We start from the raw sequence: 16,788 nt of genomic DNA on the forward strand, positions 1-16,788 counted from the left end.
ATGTAGCTTTGGGCTACTTGTATAGTTTGCCTTTGGACTATTATTCTCTATGTGCTGTATGTTTACTTTTCTGTTCTGTAGATCTCAGCATCTGCAAACACAGCTTGAACTGAAGGAATGGCTGGGGGTAAAGGCCTTTATAACACAGCTGTACTATACTGTCTACAGTAATAGGTACTCTGTCTTTGTACTCTTTGTTTTATTCATTTTAGCTGATGTGTGTGAGCTTCCAATAGTTATTGTATGAAAGCTTTTGTGATTTTAAGATTTTTATTTAACGGTTAAGTTTGTGTCGCTTTCTTATCTATTTATTGGTTGTTTTTTAAATAGTTTTAGCACTTTATAAGCTTCTGAGAGCTCTTTTGACTTAGCTAAAATGAACAGAACATGTTACAAAAGGGTGAAGTGTGCAAGGTTAAGTACACAACCTTACTCCTAACCTTCAACTGATGTGTTTGGATCCAAACACTGTGGCTCTGTTGACATATTGATTTTCTATCAGGGTGTCCTTAGTCTGTCAAGGACTTCACAGTGAAGGAACAATATTTTCAGAGTGGGCAGTCAAGGCGAGGTTCAAAGTGACTGCTGCCAAATTTACAGTGGGTGCCACTCACCTCAGGACAAATAAATATTAAAACCCCCTGTACTTTCACTACAACAGCAGTGATTCAAAATGAATGTGGCCTCGAGTTGCTAAGCAACCCTTCTAAAATGGAGCCTATAACCTGTAAGCTTCAGTTTGTATGCTTGTGCTTGAATTGTCATGGTTGCAGTGATGTTTACTATTGACAGCATTTGGCCACTCGGCCAACGTGGAGACTTGGGCTTGTGTGGTTTAAGAGTGGTTTATTGGTATCAGACATATCATATGAAACCCTTTTGCCTTAGACATGTCATTACAGATAGTCTTCAAACCCAATGATAGCATAATCTCAGTGACACTTAGTCACACAGATAACATATTGTAGGTCATAGCATATTCTGAGGACTATGTTTTTTTAAGCATTTCAACATCACAAATCGACCCTGATTTCACTTTTGTTGATTTGACATAAAAATGGTCTAACCCTTCAGTTTAAAGTAGCTGACAGGTTTCTCTTAGATATTCTTTTGTTTTCTGTGTGTTGTTCTTGATGGGGTTTTTTTCCCCTAATGTGGGAATGTAACTTGTTCCACATGAACTTATGTGGTGTCATTGCTGTCTGCTGACAATCTCATATCAGTCATTAGTGAGACATGTCTAATCCAAACAACAGCATATATTGTATAGATGTAGATGGAGGTCAGAGAAGTAAGCCACCATGCTTTCCCCAAAACACTAGATATTTATACTATATTATCACAGCATTATAGAATAAGGGACTGGAATGTTCTGCTAGTGTGAGCACAGTCAAAAAAAGGATTTGTCTTTATGTTTGCATAAACAGTAGTGACTAGCAAAAACCAAAATTCTTTTTGTGATTTATTTTTAGAGCATTTTTGAGATATTGTATTTGTTAATATATTGTCAAGTCGTACTGCGATGTGTGTCTGTGTGTTTTTGTGTGACACATCAGTATTTACCTGTTACAATTCAGGGATTGTGTATGTAATGTATGAAAGGCTAAATTGCATTGGAAAATAATTTATTGACTGCTCCTGATTTAACAAACTTAAAAATTTAACAATATTTAATCATGTCATTGGTAAGTATTGAAAGTTAGCACATTTGAATTGAAACTCATTACAAATACAATTACAGATATGAAGGATCAAATATTTACAGAAGTCATATGCAGTTTTAACACTGTTTGTCGTGTTCACCAACCAAATGTAGTTGTAAGCTGATACTTGCTATATGAACAGATCATTAGATATGAAAAAATAAACAAATAAGAAAACACCAATTTACCACTTCCATTGATACATCAACTTTTTTGACACAATTTAGCTGTTAAACTTGACAATCGTTGTCTACTTGGAGTAAAGATTTTTGAATGTTTTTAGTAATTTATTGACTGAACCATCAATTATTTCTTTTCTCTTGTCAATTTCTCTAAAGGAATTGACTTTATCATTTTAACTGATCAGCTAGTCCCATCCCCATGCTCAGTGACTATGATTGTCTGAAAGGGAAAGTTTCTGAATAGTCTTGTGAAACATTACCTAAATATATTTTGTCTATGAAGAGATCTATGTTTTAGTAAATAAAGCTCAATAAAGCTAATGAAGATGTTGTTGTTGTTTTATTCGTTTATTTGTGTTGGGGCAGAATGTAAAGATGGCTGGAAGAATGCTTTAAAGTCTTTGGTTCTCACAAAGGTCCAATTTATCAGTAACAGGGCCAGTGGCTGGCAAAGCTATTTGCACCAGCTATGTTATGTGGCCTCTTTTGCACATGTCTGTAATATTATCATGAGTTTCAACAAATCTACCCTGTAGTTTTCTAATCTTTTGCAGTTCACAAAAAAAAAAAAAAAAAAAAAAAAGAATCTGTTTTGTTGATCAGTGTTGTATCCTGATGTTGAAATGTTCCTGATTCCTCATAACATAGAGCCCTTGAGTTTCCACGTCCTTGACAATACTTAGTACAAATGTGGAGGACATGAAACGAAATTTATTCAATATTTATTTACAAACCTCAAATAACTTGAAATATAGCAAAAAGAAGATTAACTCTTTTCATAGTAAATCAACTAAATATATACCCTAGTTGAATTTCTCAAACAATTAACAGCTAATACCAATGGAAAAGGGTTTAAAGTGTTGAAGGGTTCTTCAGTTTCATTTTTGTGTTTTTCAGTAATGTTTCTGAACACAGTTCTGGACTTTTAGAAAATCAGTGTTTTTCAAGCGTTAAGTACACTTTGATTTCTTTGGGTTTTATTTTGCACTAAATAATAAATTGCACTAGTTTTTCACGTTGAAAAATATATTATAGTGTAACATACACTCGTGCAATTTATAAAGTACATATAATGTTCAATAGTTCTCTATAGAGAAAATAGTTGTGTGAACAAAGTCATTCCTCCAGGTATTCATAATTTTCACAACAAAAACAGGATAATCAGAAGGATAATCCACAACTGCGTCCTTCTTAGTGGATTACAATTAGGCTACTCTGTACATCATAAATGTTCCTTCAGGTCTTAAGCATATCAAACTACAGTCTTTTTGGCGCATGTGAGGTTTTTATCTTGTACTATGTACCACATTCTCAGTAGTTCCTGTGGAGTCAGTTTATGGATGACAATGAGGTGTTTGAAAAAACATGGCTCGCTGTTCATGGGACTCACTTTGCGCCTCATGATTCCAAAAGTCTTAAATCCTGGGTGCATTTCTGGCGCAATTTGTAATTTCTGGAGACACATTCCCAGAAATACATCATCAATTGGATAAAGTTCCAGGTCCTCGGAGACCACGAACAGTTTGCGAGCTAACTCAGACGACATCAGGAATCCACCGCCACCCACATATGGAGGGTACGGTTTATCGTACAACTCTTTGGGAATGTAATACTTACTCTGACGGTTTCGGATGGGAATGGCTTTTGCAATTGTGTCCCCAACAAATAAGTTGTGAACCTTCTCCTCCTCAATTTTGAACCCTATTAACTCCACCAAATTGTCGGTATTGACAAACACATCGTCATCCCCCTTGAAGATAAAAGGTATGTGAGAGCAGTAAATGTCGAACCATCTCAGAAAATTAACCTCTTTCAGGGTGAGGTTAAAAAATGTGTCCATGAAGTCCCATTGCAAGATGTCACCGTATATTCTGTCCTCATATTCTAATAACTTCTGTAGATTTTTCGCATCTTTTCCAATCGATGGGCTGCCTAAAAGAAATAAAGTTTTTATTTTCTTCTCGTTTATCACCTGCTCCCTTCCCCACGTTTTGCGCACAGCCTCTCGCCTATCATGTTGCTCAATGACCGATTTGACCACCACTAGAAGGTCCACGTTTCCACTGCATTTTTCCGGGTGATTAATCAACATAGGGAAATACCTGCAGTGTCTGTGCAAGACGAACTGATGGAATCTTGGGTCCAAACGTCGAAACCAATCCTTTGTCCTCACAGACGAATCTTCAGAACAATTTATAACATCCACATTCCACGACCCCGGTGAATTTTTAACAACTGTTGGACGCTCGGAGCCATTGCCCTGTAACGGCCACGAAAAGTTTCCAACAGCTTTCTTGATTGATCTACTTTTGTATAAATCGCAGTCTGATCCGCACCAGTTGCTTTTCATATTCATGTTTAATGATTTTATGTCGTCGTCCAACACCTTGAATTTCTGAATCATTAATAATGTCCCAAACACCAAAGTCAAGGTAAGCAGGGTTTTGAGCATCTTTTTTCGTCTGAAGAAATAATCCATAGCGAATACGCTGTTTAAACGGGATGAAAAACCCCTCAAACGAATTGCCAGAAGACCCTTCACGCGAAGATTATCTCCGAGAAAAGTCCGTTATTAATTTTCCTTTATTATTAAAAAGGTAATTGCAACTGAATATCCTGCTGAAACACATCTTGTTGAAGAGGCAGACACCAGTGACCAGCTGTCGTCCAAGCTGTCCAGGATATTCACAAATTACGTTTCTTCTTCTCCAGTTTTAACTCTTTTCTTGTTTGTTGAGACTCTTCCCAAGTCTTCCCATATATCTTAAGATTTCATTCTGCTTTACGTTCTTTTTTTCAAAATGGTCAATATGAGCGTTGTCCTGCTCTAAATTCTCCTACTGACTGCCCTCAGTCTCCTCCGCCCCCATCCCATCTGAACTCGACCCACCCCGCAACACCTACCTGCGACAGGCATCTCTCCGGTTTCACATCACAGCTGTGCAGACTGTAGACTCAAGACACGTATCCCTAAGGGTTTCCAACAGACACTCAATAGCACTCCAGTAATTAGCTGACCGAAATTTACGCCAGGAGGATGTCGACAAAAGCCATATGTTGTCAACTGTAACAAATGAAAATGCACTTTGAGTCATATTTTTCAGGCTCTCTCAAATGTCTCACCATCATAATGGAGAGAGAAAGAGAGAGAGAGAGAGAGAGAGAGAGGTAATTGCGTATGTCAAGGCTCACTTCAGCATCATTGCCTCTTGTGCATGGCTAAGAAGTAAATGACCAAACAACGCCCCCGTGCGGTTACGTAGAATTTAAAACCCGCACCTAACTTGATTTACCACGCACTGCTGAGCGTTTCCAGAAAATGTGATTTTCAAAAATGTTTCTCAAAGGCCTTCGTAAAACGGTTAACGTAAAATATTATACTAACAGTAGTCAAACAATCGACTGGGCTGTAAATTTACTGATGTTGGTCTCACTGTCGCCATTTCAGTATCTTGTTGATGCAGAAATGATCATAAAATATATTAACAACAACACAGTTACCAAGAGAATTACAGATAGGTTCAAAATTGTTCATGTATTCCCTCTGACTGAAACAACTCAAATAAACAAACAACAACAAAAAAAGACAAATGTGGCACAAAAGAACAAGTTTCCAAAGTTGAAATGTTGCTTCTTTTAAAGGAGGCTGAGAATAACAAAAATCTTTATTTCTCTAAATCTACAGGCTGTATTTGTAAAGCCAAGGGGAAAAGAAGGATGCTGCTGCACACAGGTTCGGTGCAGAGCCAAGAACAAACACAAACATCATTAAGTGGAGGATCTCTCTGGTTTGACTAAAAGAGGTGCGTTACTTAAGGAAGAAGACCAACGTTATGAAAAGATGGAAAAGTACATAAGAGAAAATGAAAGTACACTATGTGAAAATTCAAAGAATGACATTTTGCCTCCATACCGGGTTAACATTATCCCTCTCCACTCTGTTGAAGTGGCCTGACCCAGCAGGGATGGTCTACTCTCTGCGTCTACTACATCCAATTCATTGTTCTCCTTGGATTGAGTAGCGTACCCAAAATTGAACTTATATTTCAATTTAAATTTACTTAATTACTTAACATATATATATACACACACACACACATACAGTGCATATGGAAAGTTTTTGGACCCTTTCAAGTTTTCCACATTCTTTTGTTTCAGACTCATCTTAAAATGGATTTAATTCATTTTCTTTCTCATCAGACTACACACATTACTCCACAATGACAAAGCAAAAACAGGTTTTTGGAGTGTTTAGTTAATTTACTAAAGATAAAAGGCTGAAATATCCCATTTACATAAGTATTCAGACCCTTTGTTATGACAATTGCAACTGAGTTCTGGTGTGTTCTATCAGTGGTCCTTGAGATGTTTCTACAACTATGATTGGAGTCCACCTGTGCCTAACTGAATTTATTGGACAAAATTATGAAAGGTGCACACCTGTCTATGTAAAGTCTCACAGCTGATGGTGTATGTCAGAGTGAAAACCAAGCCCTGAGGTCAAGAGAACTGTCAAACGTGATGGTGGCAGCATCATGCTGTGGGGATGTTTTTCTGTGACTAGTCAGGACAGAGGGAAAGATGGATGCAGAAAAATATAGAGCAATCCTGAGTGAAAACCTTTTCCAGAGTACTCAGGATCTCAGGCTGGGGAGAAGGTTTACATTTCATTAAGACAACGGACTGAAGTATACCGCCAAGAAAACACAGGAGTGGCTTTGGGAAAACTGTAAAAACCCTGGAGTGGCCCAGCCACAGTTCGGACCTGAACCCAATAGAACATCTCTGGAGAGACCTGAAAATGGCTGTGCACTGATGCTCCCTATCAAGACTGGTTGAGCTTGAATGATTCTGCCAAGAAGAGTTGGAGAAACATCCAAAAGAAAGTTGTGCCAAGCTTGTAGGACCATTCCCAAGAAGAGGAAGGCTGTCACTGCTGCCAAAGGTGCTTTAACCTAGCACTGAGTGAAGGGTCTGAATACTTATGTAAATGGGACATTTCAGTTTTTACTTAATAAATGAACAAAACACTTAAAAAAACCTGTTTTTGCTTTGTCATTGTGGAGTATTGTGCGTAGATTGATGAGAAAAGGAACTGAATCCATTTTAATGCGTTGAAAAATAAGTGGAAAACCTGAGAGGGTCTTAAAACTTTCCGTATGCTCTGTATATACAGTGCTCTGCAAAAGTCTTAGGCACATAAGTTTTTCACAAAATGTTTGGCGTAAAACAGTTCTCTTCTATTTTCTCCATTAGTGTGTCAATAACATCATATTTTAGATTTCCAAACATTTCTTTTGAAAACAGTGAAATGTGCCACTAAGACTAAAGGTGGCAAACTAACACAAAACCCTTCAGATCCTCCAAACCTTTTTTGTAGGCATCTACTCCAATGTGTGATAAAACAACTATACCAAACAACTAAACAAAACAAGTTGTAATCATTAGCAACATAAGCAGGATGAATTGAAACAGAAACACCTGTGTGGAGGGAATAAAACTGGGTGAGGATCAACTATACTAAAATGGTGAGGTTGTTGAACAGATAGCTAATCTTACACCATGACAATGGTGACCATACACACAAGGTGGTCATCATGCATCAGCAAGGTCTATCACAGGCAGAAATTTTGAGGCAGACAGGTGTTTCCAGATCCAAGCTCTTCTGCTATCCAAGCTCCTCTGAAGAAGCACAAAGAAACAAGCAATGTTGAGGACCAGGAACGCAGTGGTCGGCCAAGGAAAATTAGTTCAGCAGATGAACAACGCATCGAGTTGACGTCACTCTGCACTTGGAAGATGTCAAGCAGTGCCATCAGCTCAGAGCTGGCAGCAGCCACAGAGACCCTGGTATACCCATCTACAGTCCGGAGAAGTCCGGACAGAAGTGGTCTCAAGGGGAGACTTGCAGCCAAAACGCCATTCCTCAGATGTGGAAACAAAGCCAAGCGACTCATCTTTGCACGAAAACACAAGACCTGGGATGCAGCGCAATGGCAGCAGGTGCTCTGGACTACTGAGTCCAAATCTGAAATATTTGGCTCTAGAAGAAGGCAGTTTGTTTGTCGAAGGTCTGGAGAGCGCTACAAGGATGAGTGTCTGCAGAGAACAGTGAAGTATGGTGGAGGTTCCTTGCAGGTTTGGGGCTGCATTGCTGCAAATGGAGTTGGGAATTTGGTCAGAATTAGTGGTCTCCTCAATGCTGAGAAATACAAGCAGATTATTATCCATAATGTACTACCATCAGGGAGGTGTCTGATCCTAAATTCATTCTGCTGCATGACAATGACCCCAAACATACAGCCAGAGTCATAAAAAACTATCTTCACCAAAAAGAGGAACAAGGAGTGCTGCAACAGATGGTGTGTCCCCCACAAAGCCCTGATCTCAAGATCATTGAGTCAGTCTGGAATTGAAGAGACAGAAGGAATTGAGACAACCAAAATCCATAGGGGAACTGTGGCAAGTTCTCCAAGATGCTTGGAAAAACCTACCTGCCAAGTACCTTACAAAATTGTGTACAAATATACTTAAGCGAATTGGTGATGTTTTGAAGGCAAAGGGTGGTCAATACCAAATATTGATTTAACTATTGATTTTTCTATTTTGTGCACTTTGTATGTTGTTAATACAGTATATAAATTAAAAACTATTGATTTCATTATTTTGAAAGAATTCTGAATTTACATCACTTTTTCGCAAGTACCTACAACTTTTGCATAGTACTGTATATACGCATACAGTATATGCATATATATTCCCCTATTTGATTTCTAACCTCATTTGTCGGATTTATCTTAACAGCTCCCAATCCTGGCTGCTTTCAGTTTCGTCTGTGCTGATTTAACAAACCGTGATGTTAGAATAAACACAAACATAGATATCCGCTGGTATCTACGTCATTACGTCATTGTGCGAAATATATATAAAAAAAATGTTAGACTACCTCGTTACATAACGCACCACGTGAAACTAGTAACTCCTGACTCATATTAGAGTCACTCCTTGATCCGAATCAGTGGTTGTAGGCGGAGTTTGTGGGTGTCTACAGATCTTACATTTTCCCGGCAGGGAAAACATCAGTTGTCTACGGTTGTGTCTGGAGTCTTACAGGACGAGTCCGCGTTAATAGCAAGGCCCGATTTGTCTACTCATCTTTACGCTCTCAATGAGGTTAAAACAGGTATGACTGCGTGTTTTTCGACTGTTTATACTCTAAAGGTGTTAAATAGGTCCAGGGAAACACAGATTAACAGCCGGACAGCTTCTTGCTAAAGGTGTTTTGTGCGCCAACTTCGGTTGTGAACCCGAGTGCTGGTCAGGTAACATTAATCAACAACATGATAAAACGTCGTCTAACTTTTAATAACCATGTGTGTTGCACTTAGTTTAGTCTCTTACTTTGCTTATCGACTGTTTGTGGATACAAAGAGTTAATCGTGTCTAAGCTTGGAACGATAGGTAAGCGTAGCACCATTCACGCACTTGTTGGTCCACTACGGAGGATAAAAGGACTACAAGTTAGCCAGCGCTTAGTCTTAGCTGTAACAGCTGGGTAGCATGTAATACAGCATGATGGCTGTTAGATGCAAAGTGAACTATTGTCGTCATCTCCTGTCGCACCCGCCAACACATGTTGTTGTTGTTGTTGTTGTTTAAGAATAACTGGTTATTTTAACGAATTAACTGAATGGCTGACCAGAACCAGCTATTAAGGTGCGTTGTATAAGGTTAAAACAATTATTGATGAACATGTTAAACCAACTTGCATATTTAACAGCTAAATTTTTTAAGTTGGTGTGTGGTTATTTTCAAGCGGTTCTCAACCTTTTTTTCTCGAATGATCGACGTATGTTGTCATTAGAGCAACAACGGAAGTCGCAACCCAAAAGGGAGGTGCACTGTCGCTTTAAATGGGCTCGGTGTGAAAAGTTCAAGCAAGGTCAGTGTCAAAGCCGCTGCTAGTAACGTAACCTCACTCCCCCTCCTCGCAGTTTCCGCTTGTTAGGATGACAATTGCACAAAAACATGTAGCTTTACTCTAAATCAACGTCCTAGCCGTGACTAACTGTGCTATTTTGTATTGCACTTTACAAACCCACAGCGGTCGCAGAGGAGGAAGGCCTTACGACGCTTGGCTGGAAGATTAGGAGCTGAAATTTCACGCGAAAAAGCACACCAGATGGCTGGCGATAACGAGGAGGGGAAGCGTTTGCCGAAGAGACCGTTTCACGTTGAAGGAGAGGAATATTCAGGCACATGCATAAATGGAACTGCGCAAAGGAAGAGTGAAAGAAAGACTTGTGACATAGGCAGTGGAAAGGAGCGGAGGGGTAAGGAAAACAGTGTAGTGAAAACGACGGTGCTGACACACTGTCAAGCGAACGGCACAGCAGAGAAGATGGAGGACCGAGGTATTCAAGAATCTGATGGGCGCCAGGATCCCAGTATTTTCTTCGATGAGGACAGCAACCACATTTTCCCAGTCGGACAGTTTTTCGGCAACTTGGATCTAGTTCAGGTAGTCATTTTTTCCAAACCGATCCACAGTTATTTTCCGTTACCAGCATCACAACGCTTTTAAGTATACGATTTGCTCGTGGTGACCTTTGGCCACACTGAAATACTGTTTGTGTATGGATCGCGTTAAGCCATGCTAAGAGTCTACTTGCACGCACAGTATGCACTGTTTACAACAAAGATTGTCCTTCTCACGATAAGTACCATGGCAGACTGCAGAACCACGCTGTTCTAATCTTAAGCTTTCCGATCCTAAGTACTTTTAATGTCTGCACGCACCCTAATGGAAGTGTTCACGCAACCGTGCAGTTTATGTTGTAGTTGTCACAAAATAGGCACACGTACGTGGGGATTAATCCTAGTATATTAATTTTGAATGTATGTATAATCTCATCTCCGAGGGGTTGCCTGGGTTGCGCCTTATTTTCGCCAGTGAGCATTGGCAGCACTTCAAAAAAAAAAAAAAAAAACAGTAGCGGAGGGCTACAAGTGCGTGAAAATTGTCTGGCTTTGTAGAAGTAAATTTGTTTTAACATGTTTCTTAATGCTGCCGTAGGATTATCCTCGTAGAACCTCCATCACAGATCCGAAGACCAGGCGAGAACACAGGAGTCTGCATTTCTATGCCAAAGAGGAAAGCGACGAAGAGGTTTGAGAACCTTGGAACACGGACTGAGAAGTTCAGTGTCAATCAGTGACAGCTGACCGGGCCTTTGACTCCCCTATCATATTGTATTTTGGCTTTTTCCTTGAAGATTTTGGAGATGTGAAGCTGTCAGTTAATTTCAGGGAATGAGTTTTATATAGCGTGCCATAATCACAATCATTATCCAGAATGTTTAATACCAAATTTCTTCATTCAGTGAATGTTTCATATTTTTCAGTTAAGAGTCAGTAGATGCCTTCATAAAGAGCAAATGACTCCTCTCATTAGTGCAGCTTTCTCCTTCTCCTTAAGGCTGAGTGCCAAGCACCCGTGCCTTTGTACAATATGTATGAAAAGAAAAACATAAGAGGGTTTGTTGTATAGACAAAAGCAATTAATGTTATGTGTGTAATTTAAGCTATTTGATTTATGTGCTGTGTCATGCAGCCGGCATGAGGATGCATGCCGTCATATGATATGCCCATGACTAGTAACCAGTTCCTTGTTCATACAAATGTGATTTTATGTGAAGAGGAAAAATGACCTGAGCAGTTTAAACAGTGCAATTTTTTTTGTTTAAAATGTGGTCTTGTGAAAACGTTTTGTTTGTTGGTTACTATGCACTTCATCTGTGTGGTCAGCTATGCATTACTTGGCTGTGTGTAGGCAGAAAGTAACATTTTTACGGTTTTGTCAGCCCAGTGCCTCCTGGAAAACTTTGCTCTGTTTAAACTGCAATGAAAATTATGCCCGAAGTCTCAAAAAATTACTGTTAGTGTAAATCCAAATTTTGTTTGTGAGTTTAGTGGCATAAAAATCATACAGTTTATTCTTATGATTGGAGAGAAAAAACAAACTATTTTCATAATGTCATTTAATGACCAAGATGGTTAGCTTTGTAGTTCAGATTTAATCTGATGGTATGTATATTAGCAGTTGCTGTCCACTTGTGATGTTTTGCTGTATTGAGATTCTTTAAAGCAATTACATTTGTATAAATTTGTGTAAAAGAAAAAGACAAACAGAATTTGCACTAATTTTACTAGTTACGCAAAGATTGAACATTTTTAACATGTATTTTATACTCATTGATGTATATATTGTTGTGAAAAGATAGAAAAAGTCATAGATGTACTGCCATGAATATCTTTATATTTTTCTATCATAATGACAAATCTTTAAGTGCTGATTTTTTGCTAGCAGATGCCTTGTTTGTATTTGATTTATAAAATTCAGTCCAATTATTTAAACGTTAAATCTGCAACGCATATCAATGTTGTTACATGTTCATACTCCGCCAAGCTACAGTACTCCGTCCAGAGCCAATAAACAACATTTTTGACTTTGAAAGATCACAAATTGCGTTTTTTCATGTCTAGCAAACGCAAGAGTATAAAGAAAATGAAATGCATTTTCAAAGCGTACTTGGGAAGGGCTTTCTAGAAGAAAAACAGTTAGATTTCATATGGACCAGGAAATGAGATTTTTGCTGTTTATGTAAACGAGTTCCATTGTTAGTTTTCTGAACAAAAGGGTTACTTTTCCATAACAGATGGTGGAATATCAAAATAAACATGTAGTATAAGCAACAGACATTCCACTTTTTCACAGAGGATGTGGAAAATGTACAAAAGATTTGTGTGTTTTATTGCTTAAATCAACAGTCAGAGAAAAAACCCGTATGTAGAATGGTCATAGTACATGCATTATATGAATTCAGTATAATTAGAAAAAACATTACATGTTTGTGCGTGAAAAAACTCTTTCAATTTGGTTTTAAAATCTTTACAAATTTAAACATTGGTGGCAGATTAGGCAGTCTTACACTTGAAGACAAAAAACCCATTCACATCTTTAAATACTTGATAAAAATTCACATCTTAAACACAATAAAAAATACCAATATCACAATATGCCGACATTATAAAATTTGATTTTCAGGTGACTGCTAAGAGACAGTTTTAACAATTAAACTTGGAAACTCTATGGCATAAAAGAGATCTGTACATTTTAATTTAAACTTTAAACTTTAATTTAAAAATAATCCTGAAAAAATTCAGTGCTGATTTCTTCACTGTCTTATGCTGCCACATTAGATTGTAAACATTCATTCTTCAAAAGTTTTTTGGGTGGAATGTTTGCAAGTTCATTTTAGTGACCTTTTAACCCGTTTGTACACTTTCCTGGAGTCACAGCTCAGATCATGTGCTCCTTTCTTATGACAAACAATATGAACCAACTTCAGATTTTCCCGTGTGAACAATAGTTTGTAGAAGTAGTCCATGTTTATATCAGTGCTTCTTTTACCCTTCAGTGCCTCAGCGAGGGCGGGTAGAACGCTTCTTTTCTTCTCAATCCTGAAAGAAAGACACATTTCATAGTTTCATTTCACTCCAAAACTGAACTCTCACATTTAAGAGGTTCAGTGGCAGTTTCAATATACATATCCGAATATGCAACCTCTTAACATGAAATTCTTCTTCACTGTAGATCCACTGTTAAAAATGTTAACAGAGAGGCAGACTGGCTCTGCTTAATTTTAGGGATTTATTTGGATTGAATCATGGATTATTTATGTCTAGACTGCAGACAACATATTCAGACGCACGATTTTGTTTTTAGCTGTCAGATTTTTAGTCGTCTCATGCTCAAATATTTATCTGGATTCCATCTTTACAGTATTAAATCTGTTTGTAAATGTTCAAAATTATTACACTGACATTGAAACATAAATTAGCATGTAGTATGATGATGTTATTTTGGGCCTACTGACCTACTTGTAGTTCACTCTGTTACCTTCCTTCAGCACTTCTTGCATTTATATCTGGTCTAACACTGAACCTAGTGGCAGCACAACAGAGAGCTCCTTAATGACTACATGCTTGGTTTTTACTCTGCCTCTCTGGGAAGCCACTATGGGTAAAAGCATCTGCTAAATGGATACATGTATATGGACATATAAATGTTAAATGCTTGCTTTTACAAATAATAGAATATTATTTATTTATGTTAAATGTTGCGTGTAGGGTAGCAAAGTTGTTTCCCCTTTTTTCAGGACGGAATATCTAACACCATAAAAATGTTACATTACTTCAGTAAACTCAGGTAGACTGGACAAGACTCGTGACATTCCAACTTCTACACTCTTACCTGTGATCAAGATTCCAGGTACTGAAGAGGATTCTGCTTTCTCTGTTCCCGTATGGGTTTATAGAGTGAAGAGACTCGCAGTTATCTTCATCAAAGGCACCCTTAAATAGCAAGAATGATGATACAGCAGACTTCAGAAGACTGGACTTCATCACCATATCAGTTTACTATTATGACAATACCATATGTTGACATTGAGACATTCCCACCAATATTTGTAACCCATTCTATGCTGTTTTCTTTTTTTGTTGTTAATTCAACCTTAACATTTGCTGTGTTGGAGAAATGTAATGCCTAATCGATGAATAACCCAGTAGATTTTATCTCCTCTTTTTGAACTGGTGGTCTGCACTGCGTTAATCACGTTACCTGGCAGGAGAACCAGCCCTCTTTGGTGCAGAGTCGATGGGCTTCCTTTTCTCTTCTGTCAAAGTAGTTGCCATTATACTTTGCTGACTTCAATTTCTCCATCAAGTTTTCCACTACTTTTTTATATTCGCTCTTGGTTTTGGCATTCTGTATGGACTGGGCAAATGCGTCAACCTGAATAAAGACCAAGCCACACTCATTTTATAATGTGCTTTCTTTGCACAGTCCAAATAATTGTGAAATAAATTAATATAATGATGTGGAAGTAGGCATGACAGCCGGTTGACTGAATAGCTTAACCTCCTGCCAAATGGTCATCCAATATGAGTAGACCTGATCTTCTTTCCTACTGGACGATCCCAAGTTTTGACTGTGTATTTACTAAACTTCTCTAGATCAGAGGTCTTCAACATTTTTCAGGCTAAGGACCCCTTAATAAGCCAATTGTGTTGCTTATGAAACCGGGCCAACAATAAGGTGCAGGGCGGCCTATAGTGCCATGTATGAAAGTACTCAGTAATGGTGTATACAATGCTAAGCACGAGAATTCATGGGTATCTTCAATGTTGTAATTTTTTTAACAAATAGAAAGATTTATCTTTGCTTATTATACATTGTATTTATGTTAATGTGTATTTTCAGACATATTTTAATTTTTGGAAGAAAAAAAAGTTTGGGACCTCCAGTAACTCTGAGGATCCCCTAGGGGTCGCTGACCGCCTGTTGAAGATCTCTGCTCTAGATGATAGTATTTCTGCTTTGTTGCATGCTTTTCAGAATAGAACAGAAAATGTACAACATTTATAAATATACCTCCTTCAAATATCCCCTTATCCTGTTCTCACAGTTGTACTTCATGTAGGCAGATTTGGTCTTAAATCTGGCTTCAACTCCTGAAAAAAGATCGATCAGCGTAACGAAGAAGAAGAAAACTTCTAAACTTACATTAGTATAAGGACGGCAATGCAAATACTTGTAGATTTCAGGTAACTATATAAGGGATCTTTAAAAAATAGTGGAAATATCACATGACATACGATTTGAAATTTAAAGTAACTATATCACAATTACAAAGACAACTATACGGGTGAGTCACATTAAGCCCAATAAAATATACCGATGTGCATGTACTGTAAAGAGGTCAGAGAACCAACACTTTAATACGTACTTTTAAAAAGCAAAAGGAGATGTCTACGAAAGAAGCCAGTCAGTATGCTGATGCGATAGTCGCAAAATCTGCGAAACTTTTAAGGTGGCAACGTTTTCACTGCGATGGAATTACCCCCTTTTTCTACGTTAAATCTTTATTTTAAAGAGGATCAGTTACCTACAAACCAGTCCTGGTCATCCTCCCGGTTTTCGCTCTCAGAGCAATCATTCAGGTTACGTATCAGATCCCCTAGGATTTTGCGTCTTTTTGGAGAACGCTCATCCAGGAGGAGTTTTTTTGCTGCATTGATCAAGGGATCGGAGCGTCCGTCTAAGCCCAGTACTTTGCTTATGTCAGTGACAACTGTGAGAGAGCATATTACAAAGTTTTTATGCAATTAATAGAAATCTGCTCAACTGTACAACTACACTTCGTCTTTTTGTTATTGTTTGCGAAGCTTTACTCTTTTATAATGCCAACAACTGCTGTGCTCTTTCTTTTTCTGCTTATACTTAAAACAGTCGAACTTGTGAAAACGAAAATAAATTATAAGTCCTTCTCTGTAATTGGTCTACTCACATCCGCTCCAACTCTGTCCATCATTAAGCAAAACAAGCTCTGTGTTGGTCAGAAGTTTTTGGAAATACTCCTCAGTTATTTCCGTTCCATCCTCATATAAGCAAACACGCGCACCAGAACGGGGCACCTAAAAAAGTTTTACTTGTTAAAATGAAAACGATTTAAAGTAATTCAAAACCTTTGGTGTGGTCTCCCGCGAAACTTTCAGTTTAAGAGCCCAGGAACCCAGTGGGCATGTCTCCCGTATGAAATTTGAATTAGTGGACCTTTGATACACAATTAGGGTACCTGTAACAGCTGGCATCCTTTTTGTAGTAACTCCTCCAAAGTAGTTGCGGCGACACCGAATTTTTTTACCTCATTTGGACTCCTAATCTTCACCACTTTCGTCTGTTTTTGCATGTTGTTACTTCCGATTACTGCAGTTCCTCTTCTATGTCTAAACAGAAGTATGCGCGCACAACTAAGCATGTTAATACTGCCACCTTC

At 38.2% G+C, this 16,788-nt stretch overlaps 3 protein-coding genes across 4 annotated transcripts; 1 reads left to right on the forward strand and 2 right to left on the reverse strand.

Moving 5' to 3' along the window:
* Window positions 1-2,739: 2,739 nt before the first annotated feature.
* b3gnt7l (UDP-GlcNAc:betaGal beta-1,3-N-acetylglucosaminyltransferase 7, like) lies at window positions 2,740-4,567 on the reverse strand. Its single transcript, XM_030784613.1, has one exon. It carries the CDS (start codon window positions 4,362-4,364, stop codon window positions 3,138-3,140), a length of 1,227 nt encoding a protein of 408 aa, XP_030640473.1. The 5' UTR covers window positions 4,365-4,567; the 3' UTR covers window positions 2,740-3,137.
* A 4,359-nt stretch (window positions 4,568-8,926) lies between these two features.
* On the forward strand, window positions 8,927-12,372 carry c9h1orf174 (chromosome 9 C1orf174 homolog). Of its 2 annotated transcripts, XM_030784819.1 has the most exons (4): window positions 8,927-9,068; window positions 9,750-9,827; window positions 9,990-10,406; window positions 10,962-12,372. In XM_030784819.1, the coding sequence occupies exons 1-4, from the start codon at window positions 9,054-9,056 to the stop codon at window positions 11,058-11,060; spliced, it is 609 nt and encodes a 202-aa protein (XP_030640679.1). In that variant the 5' UTR covers window positions 8,927-9,053; the 3' UTR covers window positions 11,061-12,372. The 2 variants fall into 2 exon arrangements, with proteins under 2 accessions (XP_030640679.1, XP_030640680.1); XM_030784820.1 differs by lacking the exon at window positions 9,750-9,827.
* An 825-nt stretch (window positions 12,373-13,197) lies between these two features.
* dffb (DNA fragmentation factor, beta polypeptide (caspase-activated DNase)) lies at window positions 13,198-16,701 on the reverse strand. Its single transcript, XM_030785015.1, has 7 exons — window positions 16,588-16,701; window positions 16,300-16,426; window positions 15,898-16,083; window positions 15,384-15,463; window positions 14,571-14,744; window positions 14,202-14,302; window positions 13,198-13,408 (listed from the first exon to the last, which is right to left on the reverse strand). The coding sequence occupies exons 1-7, from the start codon at window positions 16,699-16,701 to the stop codon at window positions 13,198-13,200; spliced, it is 993 nt and encodes a 330-aa protein (XP_030640875.1).
* Window positions 16,702-16,788: the final 87 nt, after the last annotated feature.

This window comes from Chanos chanos, chromosome 9 (assembly GCF_902362185.1).
Source record: "Chanos chanos chromosome 9, fChaCha1.1, whole genome shotgun sequence".
NCBI lineage: Eukaryota > Metazoa > Chordata > Actinopteri > Gonorynchiformes > Chanidae > Chanos > Chanos chanos.